This window comes from Haliotis cracherodii, unplaced genomic scaffold, assembly GCF_022045235.1.
Source record: "Haliotis cracherodii isolate W230 unplaced genomic scaffold, xgHalCrac1.p SCAF_11, whole genome shotgun sequence".
NCBI classification, from domain to species: Eukaryota; Metazoa; Mollusca; class Gastropoda; order Lepetellida; family Haliotidae; genus Haliotis; species Haliotis cracherodii.
This window is the reverse complement of record NW_027266266.1, coordinates 5235233-5259492: the sequence shown is the minus strand read 5'-3', so window position 1 is coordinate 5259492 and position 24260 is coordinate 5235233. Positions and strand designations below refer to the sequence as shown.

Here is a 24260-nt window from a genome sequence, read left to right as displayed (position 1 = left end):
AACGCAGTGTAGGTAACATTGAACACGTTCGGGTAACAACGGACGTGACGTTAGTAACACTGATATACTTGTCACATTGTACAAGACATTGGACACAAAGAGTTACATTAAACACGGTAAGGGTAACACTGATCACGTCTTGGGTAACATCGAACACGGTTAGGGCAACATTGAACACGTTCAGGTAACAACGGACGTGACGTTAGTAACACTGAACTCGGTGTTTGTCACATTGTACAAGACATTGAACACCAAGTGCTACATTAAACACGGTAAGGGTAACACTGATCACGTCTTGGGTAACATCGAACACGGTTAGGGCAACATTGAACACGTTCAGGTAACAACAGACCTGACGTTAGTAACACTGAACACGGTGTTTGTCACATTGTACAAGACATTGAACACCAAGTGCTACATTAAACACGGTAAGGGTAACACTGATCACGTCTTGGGTAACATCGAACACGGTTAGGGCAACATCGAACACGTTCAGGTAACAACGGACGTGACGTTAGTAACACTGAATACGGTGTTTGTCACATTGTACAAGACATTGAACACCAAGTGCTACATTAAACACGGTAAGGGTAACACTGATCACGTCTTGGGTAACATCGAACACGGTTAGGGCAGCATTGAACACGTTCAGGTAACAACGGACGTGACGTTAGTAACACTGAACTCGGTGTTTGTCACATTGTACAAGACATTGAACACCAAGTGCTACATTAAACACGGTAAGGGTAACACTGAACACGTCTTGGGTAACATTGAACACGGCGTGGGCAACATCGAACACGGCGTGGGCAACATCGAACACGGCGTGGGCAACATTGAACAAGGTGTGGTAACCTTGAACACGGCGTGGGCAACATTTTACATGGTGTGAGTAAAACTGTGGGTAACATCCGTGTAAGAGTGACACTGAACACGGTATGGGTAACATAATACTGCACATTTTACAATTGACACCGTTTAGGCAACTCTCTGCGGGAGACGGGAGACGGGAGACGGGAGCTTTACATATTGTTTTGCATAATTATATAGATATCACCTTATCCAATCTCAAATTGTGCTGGACAATTCAACCATGTACATGACATTGAAATTGTTGATTCGATGCTTAGAAACATAAACTGAACCAGTTCAACATCTTCATCGACTTTTTGTGTAACAATAATCCTTATTCAAACAGCGCAGCACGGCCCCTTACGGCGACGCAACCAAGGAGTGGATGCTGGAACACATCAGGCAGTTGGGATCAATATGGAAAGCATATGAGGGTGTCATATCAGTCATACAAGCAGGCTTCATTGGCATTTGGGGTAATTAATAGTATTGCATATACATTTTCCTGTTTCTTCGCTTCATTAAATATATATTCATCATCGAATATATTTCTACATAACATTTTCTTTCGCAGTATTGAAAAGGAACAGTTCACATCATTATTAATTTGGTATTACTTCAGAGGAAAACAGGTACCTTCAAATGTTGAACGTCATGAATTTCGGTCAAATTAGTTAATGACACCCAAGCCAGACAAACAAACACGTTTACCCAAACAACTGAGGAATGTACCTTTGTTGTGTTCCGGCTGCAATCTCTTTGCCTCAGGCAATTTTGAGGCGGCATTTTTACGGCTTTTTATGGCAAGAGGGCAATATAAATTGATCCGGGATAATAAAATGACAAATGTACATTCTTGCTTTGATGACAGGTGAATGGTACTACACGACGTATTTTGGCGACCCCAACCACTTGACCAATGGTCTGTCAGCGACGAATTGGCAGGATCGGAGAGATGTTCTGACCGCCATTATCGAGAACTCACCCACTTCCATGTAAATACATACCATTAAGATGTCACAAGGTTATGGTCGTGAACGTAAATGTTTCTTGAACAGAAGAAGGTTACGCCATATTACTTAGCTCTGAAAGGTTATGAAACCTCTTGTACTGTGTGTACATATTCGCCATGGTAACTTTTGTTGATTCATATTTCAATAATAACATATATAGTCGGTCTATGCACAGTACAAACGCCATTACCTGGTGCTGTCGTGTTTATGTTTTTGGAAGACGACACAGTCAAGTAAGTGAGTGAGTGAGTTTGGTTTTACGCCGCTTTTAGCAATATTCCAGCAATATCACGACGGGGGACACCAGAAATTGGCTTCACACATTGTACCCATGTCGGGATTCGAACCCGGGTCTTCGGCGTGACGAGCGAACGCTTTAACCACTTGGCTACCCGACCGCACAGAACACAGTCATGACACAAGGAAAGCAGCAAAATCATTTATATTTACTACCACGAATCTTTATTTTAACACTAAAGTGTCAGTTGATTTCAACATATATGTAATTTTAATGGCTTTTTTTCATCAACATTTATAAGGTTTAATACCATATTGCATTCATACAATCAAAACGTTTATGCCTCACTTTAGCCTCACAGTGAGTGAGTGAGTTGGGTTTAAACAGTATTCCAGTTATATCACGACGTGTCAGGTTAATACGGGAGGAAAGCCCGAAGTGATGCAGGTCTCAGACGTTTACCACTTCGGTGAAACCCACGAGCACGGGTATGGTGCTGACAAACCTAGAAACATCATAGGTTTCTTGCGTGCCCAAGGGACGCAACTCTGCACAGCGAATCGCGGCGCCTTAGACGACTGGGTCCCCCGTGTCCCCCTTTAGCCTCACAACCTCAACCAGGCATGTCTTAAATACCATTTCCTTTTTATCGTTCCAAAATACAGGGGATACCATGACATAAAAGTATATTAGACGATATCATTCTTTCTTTTTACTTCAAATTTAACATTATATCTATGTAGCTTATTGTGTGAAATTTACAGTTGCTATATCGTATGCGTATGTTTTCAATACCGTTTTTTAATAGTCCCGTCCAGGTTCGAACTCCGACTTACAAGATGAAGATTTGGAACAGCAACAGGCCTTCCAGCCTGGCAGACGTGGAGCGACATACACACGCTGGGAGAACAGGTGTTTGTTATCTTGTATCCTGCTGGACAAGTGGTTTAACGTTCCTCAATTTTCCCATCAGAGTTCTGCCTGTTCTGGTCAGCTCGTCTTTGGTTCGAATCGAGCCATGATCATCATCACCGTGCTCATGGATTTGTACAAACAAACTGGGTGTTAGAAAATGGCACACTTGAATCAATAGGGAACAGGATTGTTATCAGCTCTCCCAGGACATCAGTTTTAAATACATTGAAATAGCTGAAATACAGACAGAGATCAAAGCGGCGTTCAACCTCAACACACTCATACACTCATTCACTTACTTATTCACTGTCTTACGTACCTTCGTAAGAATTTCCAACGTTGTTGTAAACCTTTTGAGATTCAACATGATGGATATCCTGAAAACAAGTAGAAAAACATGTAAATGGTTTGGGCTAAATTGAAACAGTGACTCAAAATATGTTCTGTTTCCAAGAATAGTCCCGATCTCACCGTGGAATATCAAATGGTCAGTTCTATATCTATCCCATTCAGGTCACCATAACGACTGCTTTCTAGCCTCCGATGATGACGTTGGTACATACGAAAACGTTGCGACAGAAAAGTCGTATCTAGCGATTGACACGGAATATCTGCCAATCGGCGGCGAGACATGCGGAAGAGCTCCATCAAAGTAAGCGTAGGTCTGAAACTACAATACATTATACTCTTTTTTATGTCTTTCTGCATTACTGACTGCAGCGAAAAACAACATGCAGTCACTCAGTAGACCCTCTGTGAAAGTGTAAAGGGACACAATATATTTACCCCACATCACGCCACTTGGTTGGTTGCTTGGTTGGTTGTTTGGTTGTTTAACGCCGCACTCAGCAATATTCCAGCTATATAACGGCGGTCTGTAAATAATCGAGTCTGGACCAGACAATCCAGTGATTGATATCATGAGCATCGATCCACGCAGTTGGGATGCGATGACATGCACCCGATCCCGTTAGTCGCCTCTTACGACAAGCATAGTCGCCTTTTACGGTAATCATAGGTTGCTGAAGACCTATTCTATCTCGGTTTTTCAAGGGATTTAAAACAATTGATTTTTTATATCCCGTACTTTTGTAAGCTGATGAGTGTTTAAATCCATATGATGTAATTGTTTTCCAGGCATGGTAGTCACCGAAGTGATTGCCCAACTGCGCTGAAGGAATTGAAACAATTTCACTGGTCCTTCATCAATAAGGGTTATTCCCCTGAGGTGACGGGGGACTGGAAATCTCAAGGCTGTTTTGTGCAGATACACAGGGACCTTGGTTACAGGTTATCTCTAAAACAGGTGTGTGAGACAAGAGACCAAACACATTGGTGACCAGTGGTGTCATTCCGAAATAACCGAAAGGCGATCCGTGCTCAATTTATCAACTGGGTTCCGTCTTGACATAGTGAAAAAAACTCTTTAAACTGCGTACAAAATGTCTCTTTGAGAATAGTTGTTTAATTATTGCGGTTGCGAATTTGACATATTTGGAACTTTTCATTTTATTCTGTATGGATAAACTATTGTCATAATATTTTAGATATAGTCAGTGGTGCACCCTGATTGGCATGTCGTGTTTAGTACATAACACTGATCAATAAGGCGAAGAGTACCAAGCAGGTTACATTCAGGGTGGAAGAGGATGAATCGATCAATGATAGACATTCATTTTTTCCTCAATTATTTAGCAGTACATTTGTGCATATTACATCATGTCAGAAACACATTACCCGAAGGAGATATAATTTACATAACTAATTTAATATTAATATTCCATGCTTCATTGATGTCAGTAATGATGCTTCTCTGGTGTTGACAAAGTACGTTGGTGTTCCAGGCAGTGTTTCCAACAAAGGCCGAGCATGGAGGCACCCTGTGTTTCCACTTGGTCCTCAGTAACACAGGTTACGCAGCGCCCTACAAACCCTGGACCGTCAAGCTCATTCTTAAAGCTAACTCTGGGTATGTTTCATCGAAATTCAGTGAAAATGTACGCATCCGGGCCCCATTAATCCCGTCAACGGGTTCTAGACCAGGATTTTATTCAGCTTCAATGGAAGTCGTGAGGACGTATCACACAACCCCAATAAACCGTGAGGCTTGTTTTCAAAGGGACATGTTTATAACTCAAGTACAAATGAAATATATAGATTTAGTCCGTACATGATTTATTTTATTTACAGGGAAAATTCCATCTGATATTCTGAAATTGTGTTTTCACATGAAGGATGACAGCAATAATCAAAATGTTTGAACATTCATTTCTACACATAGGATGTATGTTGCAGTGGCGGATTCTACTCGGCTTCACTGCCAAATGTTGACGTGAGAGAATGGACCGCTGGGCATGACCATGCTGTAGATGGGAGCATCGGCGTACCACCATCCGTACATGGGGGGTCGTATAAGGTAGATCTTAGATCAAAATGTGCTTCGATATGGGACTACATGTATGCCTTCGAGAAGACATCGAAACAGTTACCTCATGTTGGCAAGATGTAGGCATCCCCATGGGCACCAATTGCGACCCCTTCTCACTAATCTGGTTCTTTATGCATATGAATCAGAATTTCAGCTCGGTTTATCCCTCCATTTCAAGTTCTCCTCAATGATAGAGATGTTATACACTGCCTCATACACCACCCGTGGCAAGTTTGTGAGCTGGGTTACGTGTCACTTATGACAGTTTTGCAGTTGTATGACGGCGTTGACGAAACGTGAAACCAAAAAGTATGAAAACAAATCCAGATGTATTAACGAGCGCCCCTTTTCTCTGCACAATGTCTCTCCAAACCTGGAAGGACTGAAGGTCCACTGTGTTGTGATATCATGTCTAGAAACCTTTTTTTTATATTATACACGTCAATTATATCTACCTCTACAAGGATTCCGGGTTCGAATAGACCAACATTACCCAATGCGTGGAATAAGTCGACGGACATGAGGATATTGGTTTCCTTGGTCCAGACTCGATCATTTACAGGCCGCCGTAATAACTGCGGCGGTAAACATTCACTCACGTTGATTGTTCGTGTGTTGAACCGATCTGGTGCAGTTCCATGATTGACTTACCGGCTATATATGACGAGATTGTTGCTGTGTTGCAACTATTTGGTTCACTTCCATGATAGACTTTCCTGGCTATATATAATGAGATTGATTGTGTGTTGCAACTATCTGGTTCACTTCCATAATAGGCTTATCTGGCTATATATAACGGGATTGTTGGTGTGTTGCAACGATCTGGTTCACTTCCATGACAGGCTTACCTGGCTATATATGACGAGAAGATGAAGACCCATGCTGACTATTACGTGTTGCTGGCAAATACAGACGTCCCCGACTTTGCTGCTGGTATCAACGACCTCAAGGCTACCGTGCAGGTGCGTATTTACTGCTTTACATAGTGAGAACACAAGGCTACTGTGCAGGTGCGTGTTAACTGCTTTACATAGTGAGACCTTAAGGCTACTGTGCAGGTGCGTGTTTACTGTTTTACATAGTGAGAACTCATGGTTACTGTGCAGGTGCGTGTTTACTGCTTTACATAGTGAGAACTCAAGGCTACTGTGCACGTGCGTGTTTACTGCTTAACATAGTGAGAACTCAAGGCTACTGTGCACGTGCATGTTTACTGCTTTACATAGTGAGAACTCAAGGCTACTGTGCAGGTGCGTGTTTACTGCTTTACTTAGTGAGAACTCAAGGCTACTGTGCAGGTGCGTGTTTACTGCTTTACATAGTGAGACCTCAAGGCTCAATAATTTGAGGACTGTGTGTATGGAAAGGGTTTTGTAGCTTTAATGTCGTTAGTAGTACCAACAGCGTGGAACATTCTTCATAATATCAATCACTGGATTGTCTGGTCAGGACTACATTGTATACAGGCCTAGGGTGCTGCTCAGTGCGGTGTCAAGTAACAAACAAACATTTACGTTTTACTGTAAATTGTGGCGGTGCAACCTGTAGAGTAAGATTGAGTTGGCCTCTTCGCAAACACCTGGTGTCACCACTCATTCATATAATCGTCTACACTATTTTGCCTTTTTCGCCCAGTGGAATCTGTTTCGGAATATTTTCGATACTGATTATTCGTTGACGTTTCCAAAAGTAACTAGATTAATCAAATCTCACATCACACCGAGAAAGCATCAGAAGGTTTTTAATAATGTTTTCACTTTCTTTGTATTAATCTGAACTATAATAGCTATTATGTGATCTCATCGACATACCTCTTGACGCATGCGCAGGTAACTGGTTCCGGTACCCACACCCCCACTGGCTGCCCCACCCTGTCGCCATGGACACCGCCCTCAAGGAGCAAATACAGCAGGGTGTTTGGGAAAGGTTGATATTCTTTGAGGATGAATAAAAGTACTACTGATCACAACCGTTCACTATGTTTCATTGAAGACGATTTTATTCCGTGTTTTACCATTTGACGTCGTTATGCTAATGCAAAGATTTCGTTATAGACTCTGTAACCTCACACCAGTCGTGTCAGAAAATAACGGTTCCGAACAACTCCTTCGAAAACGGCGCTTCAGACAAAACATGGCTACCATACCATGGAGGATTTACTGTGACATCTTCCGGTGCTCATAGCGGCTCACATGCTATCAGCGTAACAAATGGCGGTGCATCACATGTCTTTACCTTTAGTCCTCCGTGAGTTGACCAATACTAGTATATGCACCCAGAAATACAGTCTTATCATTTTGTATGAAGTCAGTCCTGTTACTATTACTACTTCACCTCCAAAGAACATATACATTTTGTATGATTAAATAGTGCAAAGAGAGACTAGGCTCGACAATGTACAATGTGCACCCATTTTCGGTCTTGGTGTAGCATCACTGCAAGATTAACATACACCACAAGTCAAACGAAATGGGTTCAGAATGACTCCCAGGTATCATGGTGATTTATAGATAGAGCACATAAAGTGACGTATTTTCTCGCTGCATATGGGCATTATCTTGTGGGTTACATACAAAGCAAATTGTAATAATGCTTCACGGTTTGTTCCACGTACAAGGATACACAGCTTCCTTCTGACTGCCTACAGTAAACACAGCGGGACGTCACTGGCCAATGATCCCAGTGATTACAGCGTGTACTGCGACATCACGGTACGTGGGGTGGCACATTCTGACAGATGGAATGATACACAGTTACTTACCTTTGAAGTATGGATTTCTTTCCTCCTAGGTTTCCCTGGACGTGAAGTAAAATGTCTTAATCACGTATATAACCGTATATTGTCGCCTCAGGTTGTTTCCGTTGTTATGTCTCTTACTAACAACATAAGTAGAGAACCTAACTTGACTTAGACTGAACGAGTCTCCGTTGTATTATTATCACGTCAATAAGGTCTCAATAACCTTCGGGGTGTGGGGTGTTCCAAATCTGCATCTTGTAATTCGGAGTTCGAACCTGGACGGGACTATTAAAAACGGTATTGAAAAAAATCATACCACAATAAGGCATACGATATAGCAGCTGTAACTGTCATACAATAAGCTACATGGATATAATGTTATATTTGAAATAAAAAGAAAGAGTGATATCGTCTTATATACTTTTATGTCATGGTATCCCCTGTATTTTGGAACGATAAAAAGGAAATGGCATTTAAGACATGCCTGGTTGAGGTTGTGAGGCTAAAGGGGGACACGGGTGGCCCAGTCGTCTGAGTTACGTCCCTTGGGCACGCTTGTGGGTTCGATGTTTCTAGGTTTGTCAGCACCATACCCGTGTTCGTGGGTTTCACCGAAGTGGTAAACGTCTGATACCTGTATCACTTTACACACATTAGGCTAAAACGCCGTGATATAACTGGAATACTGTTAAAAGCGGCGTTAAACCCAACACACTCACTTAATCACTCAATGACTTTAAACAAGCAAAACACAAGCTTAAACATATTTTCAGAAGTTATATATTTCGGAACAGACCAGGGAAGAGGACTAATTGTGTCTTGGATTGTTTGTTATCATTTTAAATTCATATTGGAAACTGGGACGGCCTCAGTTTAAGTTTGACTTTACATACAGTGTTTCCTATCGATAAACATATTTCTGAAAGTGACTTTAATTTGAAGTCTGTAACTTATTTCAATACTTCGGTTGTATCGGAGCATCATCAATGATCACCAAGGGAAAACATGGAAACTTTTCATATTTATGAATACGACCGATCCTGTGAGAGTTATTTTAAGAGGAGCTTGAGTAATAATTTTCAGTCGTGTTATGTAAAGGCAGTATTGGAAGAAAACGAAATATACTTGATATTTTCAGTTTGTAATGCTTTGCAGATGCCAAATGGTCATATGTCTATACGAACGCGTAATACTAAAATGATTCAGTGTGAACGTCAGCACATCTACCAACATATACTTGGAATTATTATGAAACTATTACCATGGCCCATTACGAATTATAGACGGAATATTGACATTTTGTATTCCTCTGCATGAGGTATAGTCTACTTCTTGGCGTTGTAGAGGCCTGATGGTCAGAGGGTGTGGGGCAAGTACGCCCCCTTCCATAACAGCGTGACGACCTGGCAGAGAGTGGACCTCAGGGTGCACGTGTCCGAGGTAGGAACTGCAGTGGTTATTTGTTCTTTCTTGTTTGTGACTTTATGTCTTGCAATATGTCACAGTTTTGAATACGTTTAGCAGCCTACACGAATACAAATGAATGTGTTTGTATTGAAGCCTGCTGTAAAAAGTATTTGGAACATGTCAGGAATTTATCTTCCTATAATGATCTGCTAAAGCCTCACTTCTTCAGACAAGCATACCCATGAACACAAGTCAGAGATGTTCTTTCTTAGCGCCTAACTGGAGACAAATGGCGATGATTTTAAACCGGAATTGGAATGCACTCGAAACATAACGACATAAACATAGCATATACAACAGTTTTGTAGATACGAATTTGGAGACGATGGAAAATACCAGTTTAACTTCAGTCATGTGGTTTGGGAATACGTGTTCTCGTAAGTAAAAGCTGAATCTGAGACTCTGATATCAATCCAAAGCCATATACATGGCCGGATCTCAAGTGGTGATTGACACAACTTTGTTTCAAGGAATCTCTCAGGCCCACTGCTACCTCCTGTACCGAAACACCAAACAAGGGTCAGCACTCTTCGATGACGTCGCAATGTGGTCTGCACCACAGGGAACTGATGTTAACGACTGTTGATTGTCATGAACAGATTCTGCAATGTATGTGACACGTTATGGCGCTTCAAGATAATATACTGAAAGCACAAGGCATTATGTCTATGCATGTTCTAAAACACCGAGTGTTCTGTTCATTATGTAGTACAACTACTGCTATGTTGTCTTTCAAACTGAATGGAATCTTTTTCGGCGGATAACCGAGACTGGTTGTTGTCTACGTTAACTTTTATATTTCTAAAACCATATCAATTAGAACATCAAACTGGCGTGGAATGGAAATTGACTTCCTCAAGTAAAAACAGCTTTATGTACACGACAGTACGCAACCACATATCTCAGGCAAATGAAATTAAAAGACAAAGCAACAATGGAAGCAACAAGCATCTACACCCATGAAATATTGAAATACAGATCATCATATCAATGCATTAAATATCTGCCTACTTTAATTAAATCTGTCCCAACTCATTCTTTAACGTGTGCACTCACTTCCTCTCCTGTTACAGTGGTAGTATATAGTATGTTTTGAAACTACATCCGCCTTTGTACTGCTAAACAAGCCAACATATTATACCCATTGTTGTGTGTATGAGAATTCTGATGTCAATGCATCACACAGACACGACGACTGATGTTAAGTGTCTATCGTTCTTTCATAAGTAGACCGCCTCTATGGTCTTGTCGACAGAGCGTCTGCGCAGAGAGCGAAAGGTCGTGCTTTCGATCCCTGGCCGCGTCATACCAAAAGACGTTAACATATTGTACTTGTTACACTGCCTGGCGCTCGACATTAGTAAGCTAATACAAGGACTGGTCGACTCGTAATCAGTACACTGTGTCTGAGTGGAGTATTCATCTTCAACTGCCGCATGGTATCTCAGTGGGCAAGCACTATAACATCGACATTGGTCTGGACTAGTACATGCAGCCACACACACGTGCATGCACGTCGCTACATGAGTGCAATAATCTTGAACCCGATGATAAACCCCATTCATATGGAAGGTAATCCTTCAAATACTCACTAGACACTTAAATCCTTCTGGAAACAATCTGTGAGTACAGTTCTGATTTTCGCACAAAAATATAAAATACACTTAATTATGGAATGCAAAATAGTTTAATGATGCGTGATATGTGCCCAAGAAATATAAGGTAAAATAAGAAACAAATGACAAAAGCTGTTGACACGGGTAACAATGCCAGATAGATGTTGTTCTAATCTGCTTAAACGGAAACAACTTAAAATTTGATAATATAGGATACGTGTTAATGTTTTGGCACACGTAACAGAGATTGATATGTGTGGTGAATATTATCAAGCATACGAAACAACATGTGAAACATGTGCTGAAATCATGGGTAATATTGCAAATGTTCTTTGACACACACACACACATCAGTGATGGAGAGATAACAAAAACAACAACAATAATAATAATAATAATAATAATAAAGTAAACAAATCAATAGAACCTACAAATATAACAAAGAGATTATATGCAATAATGTAAGAAAGAATCGGTAACATGGTGAGTGTTGAACAGGACACTCTCAATATCAGGATATTGAATGGAATTTCAATAAGACAAACTGAAAATGCCTTTTTCAGAAATCTCTCATTTTCGTGTAAGCCTCTAACAGGTCATCTTTTCAAGTTTTTGGATGAAATTGTGAAGAGTTTCAACATGAAGACATAATTCTTTTTTATGGATAACAACTTGTTTATTGTTTGTTGTGACGTATCACGGGTTCTTCTTCCCCTTCATCGGGGGAATTCTTGAATATAAGAATTAGCATTAAAGCGTCGTAAGGAACAATAAATGAATTCTTATCCATAAAAAGGTTCATGTCTTCAGCATAGGCTATGGACCCACAAGACGTTCATTCGTCATACAAGTTTCATCTTCCGACATTTTACAGGAACGTCTACTGAATATTTCTTCAAAGCGATGCTGGTACATCAGGATATATTAGCAATGTTGTGCATTTCCGTGTGAGCTGTCACTTGTACATTGCGTCACATGTTCAACTTTAAGAAGTAGTTTATTTCAATCGTTGTCAGTAAAGACGTTTGGATGAATACGTTGCATATTAACGGGTGTCGTTATGTACATGTAGACGTTCCAACCAGTAGTCTTCCAATTGATCTTGCGGGTGGGGTGGGTTGATAGGAGGGTGTTATGGGGGGGCTTTGAAAGAAATAACATGTTTCGGTTTTACTAAAAAGAATCATTCCCTGGACACATTGTTGTGGTTAACATAAGTGACAAAACACTGTCAATGTCCATTAGAAATCCCTGCATAAAGCAGAGTCGATAGTACGATTCCGTCTATATCATGAGCATGTGTTTATCAAATAGTGATGATACCATGTGTTCGCAAAAAGATGAGCGTATTCTGCCCCACCGGTGGTACCCGTCACAAACACATACAAAGGCAAACCAATTGTTCACCTGTACAAACACGGGAACATGTGGAACACGTCAAAACAGGGAATTGCATCGGACATCATTGCATAATATTTCTCACTGATGCGTCAAAGTTGGAATTGTCCTCTACATGTCTGCAATAAAACTGAAGCTTTGAATGTTGTAACCTAGTTTGAACAACTTCTGAGCAAGAGTCGTATGCTTTCCTTAAAACCTTAGTGGAAAGATCATGCTCGATTTTATCTAAAAAAAGTGAAATGTAAACACCAAAGGCTGGAGCTGCTGGAATATTGCTCGACATCAAGGGAAGGTTTGACAGTTGGACAATTGAAGTCATCCTTCTTGTCATGCAGTCTTGTGGAGAGTGTTTTGTCACTCTGAATCTCCTTCAGGATATGAAATTGTTGGTCTATAATTTGGTTTTAACATGGGGTATTTGATGTGGGCTGTTTATAAAAACAGTAGGTGGCAACAACAGCAACAATGTAAAAAAAATTAAGAACAAAATAATTCATGAATATAAAACTTAATCAAGCTTAGCAGTAAAACATGGGAGGTATATGTAAGCCGATAAACAATAAATATACAAAATTAATCAATAAAGAAGATTAATAAAATACCTTGGCCCCGTTTGACAAAGCGGTCGTAGCATTGCGAATATGGTAACGCCTATATCTTAACACAGCCGTGGCCCTGAACGCCCGAGCATTATTACTAATTGGCGGTGATGTTCCAATGGCTACAGTGCATTAGTAATCACTTCTGTAGCCCCGCAGTCATGCTTCATGCGCAAAGAGTAGTTGGTTGTTGGTTGGTTTGTTGTTTAACACCGTACTCAGCAATATTCCAGCTATATAACGGCGGTCTGTAAATAATCGAGTCTGGACAGGACAATACAGTGATTAATATCATGCGCATCGATCCTCACAATTGGGATCGATGACATGCATCAACCAAGTCAGCGAGCCTGACCACCCGATCCCGTTAGTCGCCTTTTAAGACAAGCATAGTCGCCTTTTACGGCAAGCATGGGTTCCTAAAGTAAACTACAACTTTATACTTATTACACACAAATCACTGAGTGTTTTACACTCCAAAGATGTCATAATTGAAACACAAAGGTAAAAAGCGAAAAAATGCAGGACATGACCGCATCGTTATGATATATTACTAGCAGCATTTTATTGAAAACAGGTTACACGATTTTAAATAAGATTATATTTTCTACATTTAACGGCATGTTTAATTTTACAAAGATAAAGAACCTATCGAAATTAAGAACTGATACAAAAGGAAGAAATAACATGTCAAAGCAATAGTACTTTATGTGACTGTAATATATCTTCTTATCAAACCAATTTACACTTTGAGTACATATTGTGATAGGTCCAATTCAAATTATAGGCTAACTGTTTCAATGCCTATTCGCCACCTCCTACACCTGTTTCGATTCTGTTTAGTCGAATGGGATGCACCGTATTTTGGTTGACTTCCCATTTAGGTTCAGCGTCGTTTTAATACTAACAGGACTAGTGTTTTATCTTAGCTATATGTTCAATGATTTCCACGTAAATATGTTTGCCCAAGATGACGATCGTGTTTAGTAGTGAGGCTATCCGAAAAACAGAATCAAACAAGAGTTATATCACTGAATGAATATGAAATAAGTAATTATACAACCAATCAGTCACCTTCTTTACCCTGGCATTACATGAAGTGTCCGCGTGACAAATGGTCTTCATGTACTCACAGATATGTTCTTTGTTTGTGTGTAACTAAAATCAAATGATTTGTTTTTATTTAGAATTTCTACTAATTGTTGTGGTTAATTTTCGTTAGTATTGGTAAATGGTGTTATCATATAATGGGTAGGTTTCTCGACAGGATTAAGGCAACGGATATAAGCGGTATCCGCTGGAGTAATGTACGGCTAAATATGCAAATATAAAAGGTTAGGTCGATAAACTTTCAGTGTTTAATGGCGTCGCCTTTGTCTCTTGGCGTTCGCTTGACGATCTGGAACCCTGACAAATTAATGGAATAATTGTTATCACTATCACCCGTGTGTAAAAGGGAAGCAACTTTCCATGGGAGTATAGGCAACTTTTAGAGATAAATTGGGAAGAAAACTAGCGAGGACGCTATGGCATGATCAGTTTCAATATATGTGCTTGTAGACCTTAGTGGCTTGATGACATGTGTTTCATTAGTCGCCGTGTGGGATGTCTGACTTCATTTTGTAGTCCTGCTGCGAAACGTCATGACGGGCCAGGCAGACTCGTGACGTCGCTCCCCTAGAGTAGCTTCCCTTTGATAACAGTATCTATTTAGCTCGTTTAGACTCCCAAACTACAAGGTTTATTCCTAATACAGGACACATCTCTTCCCCAAACACTCCAGTGATAACCTCCATCTACCTGATTATTATTATTAATGATAATCTATGTAACCACTCAAACTATTATCTTTTTGTAATACCATCTTCAAATAACAAATTTTGCAAACATATTGACATAATGTGTCTTGTGTAAGAGGAGCCCTTACTGCGAAGACTTCCTACGAGGGTACTTCTAGTATCTGTGAAACTCATTCTTGCTGCCCAACACCGTAATATGTCTGGAAGAGTGAGTGAGTGAGTTGGGTTTAACGCCGCTATTAACAGTATTACAGTTATATCACGGCGTGTCAGCTTAATGTGGGATGAAAGCCCCAAGTGATGCGAGTCTCAGACGTTTACCACTTCGGTGAAACCCACGGGCACGGGTATGGTGCTGACAAACCTAGGAACATAATCGGGGCAGACCGGGATTCGAACCCACAATCAAAGGTTTCTGGCGTGCCCAAGGGACGCAACTTTGCACAGCGAATCGCGGCGCCTTAGAAGACTGGGCCACCCGTCCCCCTATGTCTGGAAGAACGCTAACAGCGGCGTAAAACCCAACTTACTCACTTTTGTGAACTTATAAACGTTTAACACGATACAGTATCACTGGTAGGCATTACATATGAAGGTTTTCTGGTGTTTCATACACGTGCCCACATCCATCATCTTCCTCAGATGTCTTCTGGTAGTCGTTGTGAACCACGTCTCTTCGCGCAGCAGACAAACTGGTATAGTTGTCCATTTCAGTAGCATGGTTTGCCACGCCAGACAGTTCCTGATTTGGGGGTGTTCTTCGCTGCCCATACTTTATGCAATGACAGACGATCCTAAAAGTAAATATTGACATTACGTACAACTGCATCTCTAATGCATGCTTTCTGCACTGATATGTTACTTTACCTTACGATATCCCTTCTGACACCTTTTCCTAATGGGTACGCTGTGTTAAGAAGACGTATGCTAACCCTTGTATCTAGAAGTCATATCAACAGTTCAAATTAGCGTTAAACTCAAAGTCACTCACTCTCTCCTTAAACTGTTAGGCCCAAGGACGGTTTATAGACGAATACCTACCAGACAAGCGACGTAAGGACGACGGAAGCGATGGAGGCGATGATTGTGTACATGAAGTGAATTTGGGTTGAATCTGAAAATGTTAACCATGTTGTTAAATATTCTAAATAAAATTAGTGAATATGTCATTACGTTCCTGAAGTATATGTTTTTCAGTATCTGAATAGCTTGATTACGACTTCTGTGTAATCATTCAAACCAAGATTTTTTCACAGCAGTCCATATGCATCTACAGATGATCTATTTTGACAGTATTCTGACATTATGATACTAGCTTGGCTAGGGGTCAGCAGTCGTGTTAATTTGGAGACTCATTAATTTCCAGATTAACAGCAAGTAACTGTTTCTCATTCAACCAACCTTTCACTACAAATAGGTCACATCGTTTCACGTCTACAGTTTCGTGTCTCTCTCGATTACACTGGGCGTAACACTCGTCTTCCTTCTGCCCCACGCGACAACAGAGGGATCGTTGTCTCGTTACTTCTCCGTTCTCGGAACCATTACAAAGTCCCCATGGTTCCCACATCGCCCAGGTGCATTTGGAACAATTGTCTTTTGTTACCTCTGAAATGAAATTAGTTTTGATTGATTAAATATAGTTATGATGACATGATCAAAATGGAATTAATGTCACTTCTTCCTGTTTAAGCAAAATACATTATACAGTTCATCACAGTCAGATATACCTAAAATACGCCACTGCAATTAACCTTACAGAGATACAAGCTTTTGCTTCGCGAAGCCTATTGTGTATCCAAACATTTATGTGTATCACCATATGCATAGGAACAGATAGAGAAACATCCTACCATCAGAGCAGCAGAATCCAGAGCAGCCTCGTCCACAGTCACAGATGCTGCTTTTGAAACTGCCGTTCTATCGTTACTACATTCATATACAGCCAGGCTGGTCACAATCAGAGATGCTCACATTACGCCACTCGGATTAACAAAAACATCAAATACCCCAAATGAGGAATCAGCTTTTACTGCGCTATGGGCCATGCATGTTGAGTATCCCAAAATTTGTGTGTATCACCATATACATAGGAACAGATAGAGAAGCACCCTACCATCAGAGCAGCAGGATCCAGAGTAGCCTCGTCCACAGCCACAGATGCTGCTTGAGAAACTGCCGTTGTTGAAACAAACTTCATTGCAGCTCTCGGACTCAACTGTGTCATTCTGAGACAGGCTGCAGTCGTACAGGCAGTCCTTAACGGTTTGTCCTTCACAGCAGCAGGGTGAACGTGACCTTGTCCTTTGACCTCCTCCACATGTCTGGCTACAGCTGCTCCATGGCTGCCACGCGTTCCAGGAACAAAGGGGGCAAGTCCGAGTCCTGTCTACATGAAGACATTATTCAAAACCTGCTCAGGTGAAGTGTATGTATCATCTGTTCATCACAAGAATGTTTATCCATCTTCGTATACAAGTGGTTATGTCATTATTACGTTTTGCACTTAAACCTCTATGTTCAATTAACAGGTACATGTACATATACATGTTCTCTGCCTCATAGCATTTATTCACAAGATGAAGGAGTAAGTATACTCCGAAATGTGTTCCTCATCATAAAGAAGTTGACATCCATAAATTCTCTTCCTTTTGTGTATCACTTCTAAATGCATTTCAAAGACTTGAGTATACATACGTACAGTGAGTGAGTATGGGTTTTGCGCCGCTTTTAGTAATATTCCAACAATATCACGGCGGGGGACACAGGAAATGGGCTTCACACATTGTACCCATGTCGGGAATCGAACCCGCGTCTTCGGCGTGACGAGCGAACGCTTTTACCACTAGACTACCCGACCGCCCCACATACGTACAGACAACTACGAACTTTTGAATGTGATTCAATTAGCATGTGAAAGAATTTCACCAAGTCGTTGTGCGCGTTAAATTTCGGATGATAATATTAACAGTGTGACTTCGGACGTTTCAAGATAGTTCTCGTTTCTTTCGACTGGTTAACATAAATATCGGCATTTTGTAAAGGACGGTTACTTTGTAACAGGATGTTAGATATGTGTTGGTGCAATAAATGGTGAACACATGCCCCTGACATGTTAGTGAAGGGCTTTGTCAGGAAGGCGAACACTGTAAACGAATTCACAAATTGAAGCAGGGTGGGAGTTGATGAAAGTGAAGAGGGCTAGGAAATCAACCATTTGTATCTGTTAGATTTGTATAATAGAAATTAATGGGTAAATATGAAAACGTACAACTTTATAGCTAACAACTTCTGGTTTATTGCATACAGCGACGTTTCGATGTAGATTCTTACACCGTTTTGAGTTAGAGTGACTACGACTAAGTTAAAAGTGATATATATGTAAAACATGTCGTGATGAGCAGCAGATGACCATTAAGCACAACAGGTACAAGATACCAAGTCGCACACAGATAATTGACTGAGGCCAGATGCACAGAAAGAATAACAAATAGAGAACAGGCAATGACAACAGTTGTACAGTAAGGATAAGGGTTAAGGGGATAGGGAAGTTGTGCAAAGACGAGTGGGTGCTGAAGTAGATCTTCATAGGCAGGTGAGATGTAATTTCCTTTATCTCTGGTGATTAGACGTTGGTGAAGGCGGATTTCTATAGCTTTAGGGTGTTATCTTTTTGTTGGTTTGTTGTTTTGCCGCACTCAGCAATATTTCAGCTATATGACGGCGGTCTGTAATATATAAATAATCGAGTCTGAACCTGACAATCCAGTGATTGATATCATGAGCATCGATCCACACAATTGGGATCGATGACATGCATCAACCAAGTCAGCGAGCCTGGCCACCCGATCCCTTTAGTCGCCTTTTACGACACGCATTGTCGCCTTTTACGGCAAGCATGGGTTGCTGAAGACCTATTCTACCCCGGATCTTCACGGGTCTTTTTTTCAATGAAATCCTGAAATTCTGATGTCTCTTCGAGAGGATTTGATAAATTTGATAGCATGGGAATTGCTACCGGTTGTATAAGAGGGCTATTTTGCTGTCTGCTTTGGCTGTTGAAGTCTAATCATGCAATGGACCTTTGTATTTGTCTAATCATTTCTTTCTCACGGTGTTACACGTTTTCTCTGAAGTATAATTTACCCGTAATGATTCAATCGTCTATACAATTAGACCCTTGCCCCTAACCATTCCTGATGCACTCTTGGGTGCAGGCCCTCGTGTCAGTACTGGTCCCCCGGAAGTTGCAGTCCTCAGAACACGTATTCACTGTCATCCCTTTTTGACAGCAGCGCCATCTTTCCCTGGTTCGTGTTCCACAGCCACAGCCTGTGCTACAGCCTCCCCATGAGAACCAGTTAAACCACGTGCAGTGTCGGGCACAGTCACCAGATGCAGTTGTCTCGCCTGGTAAACATATGAATGCGAGGTTTGTTATGTCCTTATGTTTAGATATCCTGCAATTCTTTACTATTTTGACTTTTAACACAAAAAAACGATTTCGCCGATCATCTGATCTGTTTATAACCAAACAAACATAAATAAACGAACGGCTTCTAAATGCCTTCTCTGACTCGCCTCAAGGAAACTAGAATTATTTTGTTGAGAACAACAGCAAATGAACTGAAGCATAAATGCAAATATAAGTCACAAAAAAGATATTATCGACATAATTTCTTCGAGTAATGTATGCCTCAATATAATATCCACATTTATTACATTTAAGATACTGTTACGTGTCAGCTTCGAAATTGAAAAAATAAATTAATCCAGGTATCTATAAGCGAAAGGTTTCATTGTGTAATATTTTATTAACAAATATCAAAGAAGTGTTATAAATTAACATTGTATCATAATATTAACTAGGTTTACAAATCAATACATATTACCGCCAAGTAATGGCAATGGCAGTACAGAATAGAGTGGCAGTACAAATGTAAACGTTGTGGAATGTAAACACCAAGGGCTGGAGCTGCTGGAATACTGCTCGACATGAAGTGCTCCTGATTAGTCGGAATCGTACACAGGGCTCAGCTTTAAGGCTAAAAAATATTCTTGATTCTAGGGCTCCGCCGCATTATCACAAAGTCCACCACACGTTTCGTTTTTATTTCCATGTTAAAAAAATCCTTAAATACTCCGCGTCTCGAACACACGACCCCAAAAGTGAAATGCTACAATACTTAAAAACAATGCGATTCAACGTGCAGTTACTTCCCTTTTCATGCGCACTGCTTTACAGCGCATCTCGTGTGTTATCATAGTTATGGTTATGACGACAATAGGAGTAAGGGTACTCACGGAAATGAAAAAAACCTGTTTTTCTCAATTTAAAAATCGACACAAAGTGTTACGTAGCTGTAAATACGAAATAACAAAACAACTCGAAAAGTACTAGTCTGGATTTGCTTGACATAGCAGATACAGACTATAGGCATTATGCACCTATTCTCACCTGTCGTCAAGGTGTCATAGGTCACCTTGATATACTTACACCTGGTTATGCCCTGTTTCACAATAGTCTGTTTTATTCACATTTTTACACACTTTTACGTGTAAAAAAGCATAAAAACATTTGATACGCTGTATTTGTGCCACGACCCAATTAGTACTAATTTAGTTGTTTGAAAATTTACATATTTTGTATATTAACTGCATTTATTTAAGATCAGAGGTCGAAAAAACAGTTTTTTTCATTTCCGTGAGTACTTTAGTGTGCTTGTTTTGCTGTTTGGTAAATGAAAACATTAAATTTGCGATAAAACATCACCAGACATGATGATTTACAAATTCTATAGTATTTGTGTACTGTTTGCGGGACAATGTTTCATACCCAAGGTAAAGATTTACAATTACATGTGTATTTGTCTCGTAAAATAAGCGGGAAATGCTAATTTATATACCCCGTCTATAAAGCGAATCGGAATTAAGAACTTGACAAGTGCATACAACGTCCCTACATTTGCAATAAAAACGTGTTTGTCTTCCGCAGAATAAAATTACAGAGAGAATGAGAGAATAATGTTTATTATAGTGTCACATGTTATATACACTTCATACTAAAACACGTACACGAACAGTAAAATATAACATCCGACCAGGTATGGCCTACAAGACACTAGACATAAAAGCAAATTATAACGTCATGATCTGGGTAAGGTAAAATAAGACATATACTAACACAATGTTTAAAATTAAGGTTGGGTTATGAACACGCACGCTCGCACGCACACGCACACACACACGCCAAATTACTTATAAAGTAACGCACACTATCATACACAAACACGTAGGTACCCACCCACCCACCCCACACCATACCACACACACACACGCACACACACACACACACGCACAAGTACACGTACACATACACCATACCTAGATTATACGCCCCCCCCCCCCCCCCCCCCCCCCCCCCACACACACACACACAGGGGTGCATTTATCCTCACCGACACTCAACATAAGCATTACAAGTATAACATTGATCACAAGAAGAAAAACTACAATTCGCAAGCATAATGACATACATCCAGAAAAGCGCACACAGAATCAAATGAGTGACAAGCGTCTGTGGAACATTTGATCAATTAGCTTACAAAGAGTATAACACCCGTATTCACATCTGAGTAATTATATAACTTTCTCGGTTGAAGATGAGTTTTTAAAATCTGGCATACATTCACACATATCGTTCATTACATCATAACGTAAATCATCATACATGTTACAATCAATTAAGAAGTGGACCTCTGCAGCCTCTACTGAATTAAAACAAAAAGGGCAAGTTCTATCCTGAAGGGGGACAAGGGGACGACTGTACCTCATTTTTTCAATGTTAATGGGGAGGCTGCCACTGCGTAAAAGTGCCAAATATTTTCTGGTGTTTCTATGGATATAATTTGATAAGACATAGGGCTCAGCCGCTAGATCCTTCTTAAGCAATCTATAGGTCCTCAGCTTATTACCATTAGGGTTATTAGCATCATTCCACAGCTCTGAAAACCAAGCAGTTTCATCAACTTGAAATAATTTTTGCTTAATGAGAGTGAACTGGCCACGTGTCATCGAATGGACATCGATCAAGTCGACGACGTTTAAGTTTCTAGCTAGCTTGTAAACCTCCTTTTCCCATGAGCGCCCTCTTTTACTTGACCAAGCATGAATGACACGGGGCAATCTTGTAATTTCCATACTGTTAAGGCGGAAGAATAAACGAAATACTTCTATGCGTTGCTTAGTGACACATGATTTCCAACCCATGTCTCCCCTGGCGGCGACATTTGACGCATTACGTCTAAGGCCGAGAACATTTTTTACATGTTTTGTTTTGCAGAGTGTTTAACTTTTTATGTTCATACAGTCCCCAGATGGAAGCACAACATTGCATAATAGGCTGAACGAAGGATTCATACAATTTAGTGTAAATTGCATAAGTAAAACCACCAGCATCAAAATATTTTGTACATAAAACACCAAAAGCTCGGCTTGCCGATTTAGCCAGTTCATTTATTGTGAACTTAAAGTCCATGTGTTCGTTGAGCCACAAACCAAGATATTTATAATTGTTACTATACTTCAAAAGAGTTTCTCCAATTGAGAAGTTGGTTGTGGAGCAATTTGTATTGGTAGGCCTAAAATGAACAATCTTAGTTTTTTGTAAGTCTCCACTTTTGACACCATTCATTGACCACGTTTAACATATTTTGCAGTTTGTCCTCCGTGGGCGCCAATAATAAAATATCATCAGCATATAACATAATACCAATATTTAAATCATTTACGTCAACACCACAGTTCATGCTTTTTATATTGGCTGCCAGGTCGTTAATGTAAATAGAGAACAATAATGGAGAGACAAGGCATCCTTGCTTTAGTCCCCGTGGGGCCTTAAACCAGGGTGAAAACAAACCATTTACTCTCACAGTGCACTTCACATTGCTGTATAAACTTTTAACAGCTTCAAACATTTTTCCGTTTAAGCCTTTTTTTAATATTTTAAACCATAAACAATCTCTGTTTACATTATCGAACGCCTTTTTCATGTAAATAAAACTGCAAAATGTTGATAATTTTGATTGTTTTCTATTTTTGATTATGGTTCAAATGCTGTAGAGGTGATCCAAACAGCTCCTTTTTTCTGAAGCCATTTTGCTCCTCAGCTAAAATATCATTTCTTTCGCACCACTCACTCAATCTGGCATTTAAAATGTCACAATAAATGTTACAGGGTACAGAAATAAGAGAGATACCCCTGTATGACAGAGGATTGTGAACATCGGTGTCAGATTTAGCAATAGGAATAATGCCGAGCATCAGGTACTACACCATTATTAAAACAATGAGTCATTATTTTAAACAATATGTCAACGCAGACAGGGTTTTTCAGACACTCAGCAGGAAGATTATCAATACCCGACGCCTTTCTGGATTTAGCGCGTTCTATTGCCTTCTCTACTTCCACCAACGTAATAGGGACGTTCAAGGGATCACAGTTTGTTTTATCTTCCTTTGTTATAACAAAACTGGATAGTTCATGCACTATATTATCCAGGTGTTCATTATCAAAATTTCTATCAAGGTGTGGGTCGTAACCGTATAAATTCTCAAAGTCATCCTTCCATCTTTCGAGGACAGAGCTAGTATCACAAACAATATTTCCTTCGGTGTCTCTGACCTGAAAGGGCAAATTACCTGTACGGTCGTTAGCTACACCTAATCTACCAATCATTTTCCAGAAATCTCTTGTGTCAGTATTATCAAACGAGTCTGTCAGTTTCTTCTGCTTTTCTAGCTGATAGGAACGTTTATATTTTCTATGTAGTTTATCAAAGTATTTTCTCTGACTGATATATAACTGATGATTGGCTCGTTTCACGCCTGGTGATCTACATGCTAACCACTCCCTTTCTCGAGCGCATGTTAGTGTCCACTGACGCTGTAACTCGTCGTTCCAATATGGTTTACGTTTTTTAACATTATGATTATTAACCGCTTTAGATTTTGCGCATTTGTTAAGCTCGTGTTGGAAAAAAGATGTGAATTTGTCGTAAGCTTCATTAAGACGATTGTGTGCATTCAAACTGGATTCAATGCGTCTGATACAGTCTTGTAAACGAACCACATCGTCATGAGATATCAAGAAACCGTAAGGGATATCTGGTCTATGAGCGGGTCTCTCAGGAC

At 40.2% G+C, this 24260-nt stretch overlaps 2 protein-coding genes across 2 annotated transcripts in view; one reads left to right on the top strand and one right to left on the bottom strand.

Moving 5' to 3' along the window:
* The first annotated feature begins 2942 nt into the window (after positions 1-2942).
* LOC139456038 (uncharacterized) lies at positions 2943-10239 on the top strand. Its single transcript, XM_071237550.1, has 11 exons — positions 2943-3015; positions 3532-3670; positions 4156-4324; positions 4863-4987; positions 5314-5434; positions 6289-6408; positions 7276-7372; positions 7501-7693; positions 8064-8157; positions 9531-9626; positions 10135-10239. The coding sequence occupies exons 1-11, from the start codon at positions 2943-2945 to the stop codon at positions 10237-10239; spliced, it is 1332 nt and encodes a 443-aa protein (XP_071093651.1).
* A 1117-nt stretch (positions 10240-11356) lies between these two features.
* The window catches only part of LOC139456139 (A disintegrin and metalloproteinase with thrombospondin motifs adt-2-like), a 34515-nt gene continuing 21611 nt past the window's right edge, over positions 11357-24260 (bottom strand). The window contains exons 3-7 of the mRNA XM_071237676.1: positions 19260-19478; positions 17185-17457; positions 16470-16676; positions 16110-16182; positions 11357-15862 (exon numbers count right to left, since the gene is read on the bottom strand). Coding sequence (XP_071093777.1) covers positions 15652-15862; positions 16110-16182; positions 16470-16676; positions 17185-17457; positions 19260-19478 — 983 coding nt within the window. The 3' untranslated portion in view covers positions 11357-15651. The remainder of the gene's footprint in view (positions 15863-16109; positions 16183-16469; positions 16677-17184; positions 17458-19259; positions 19479-24260) is intronic.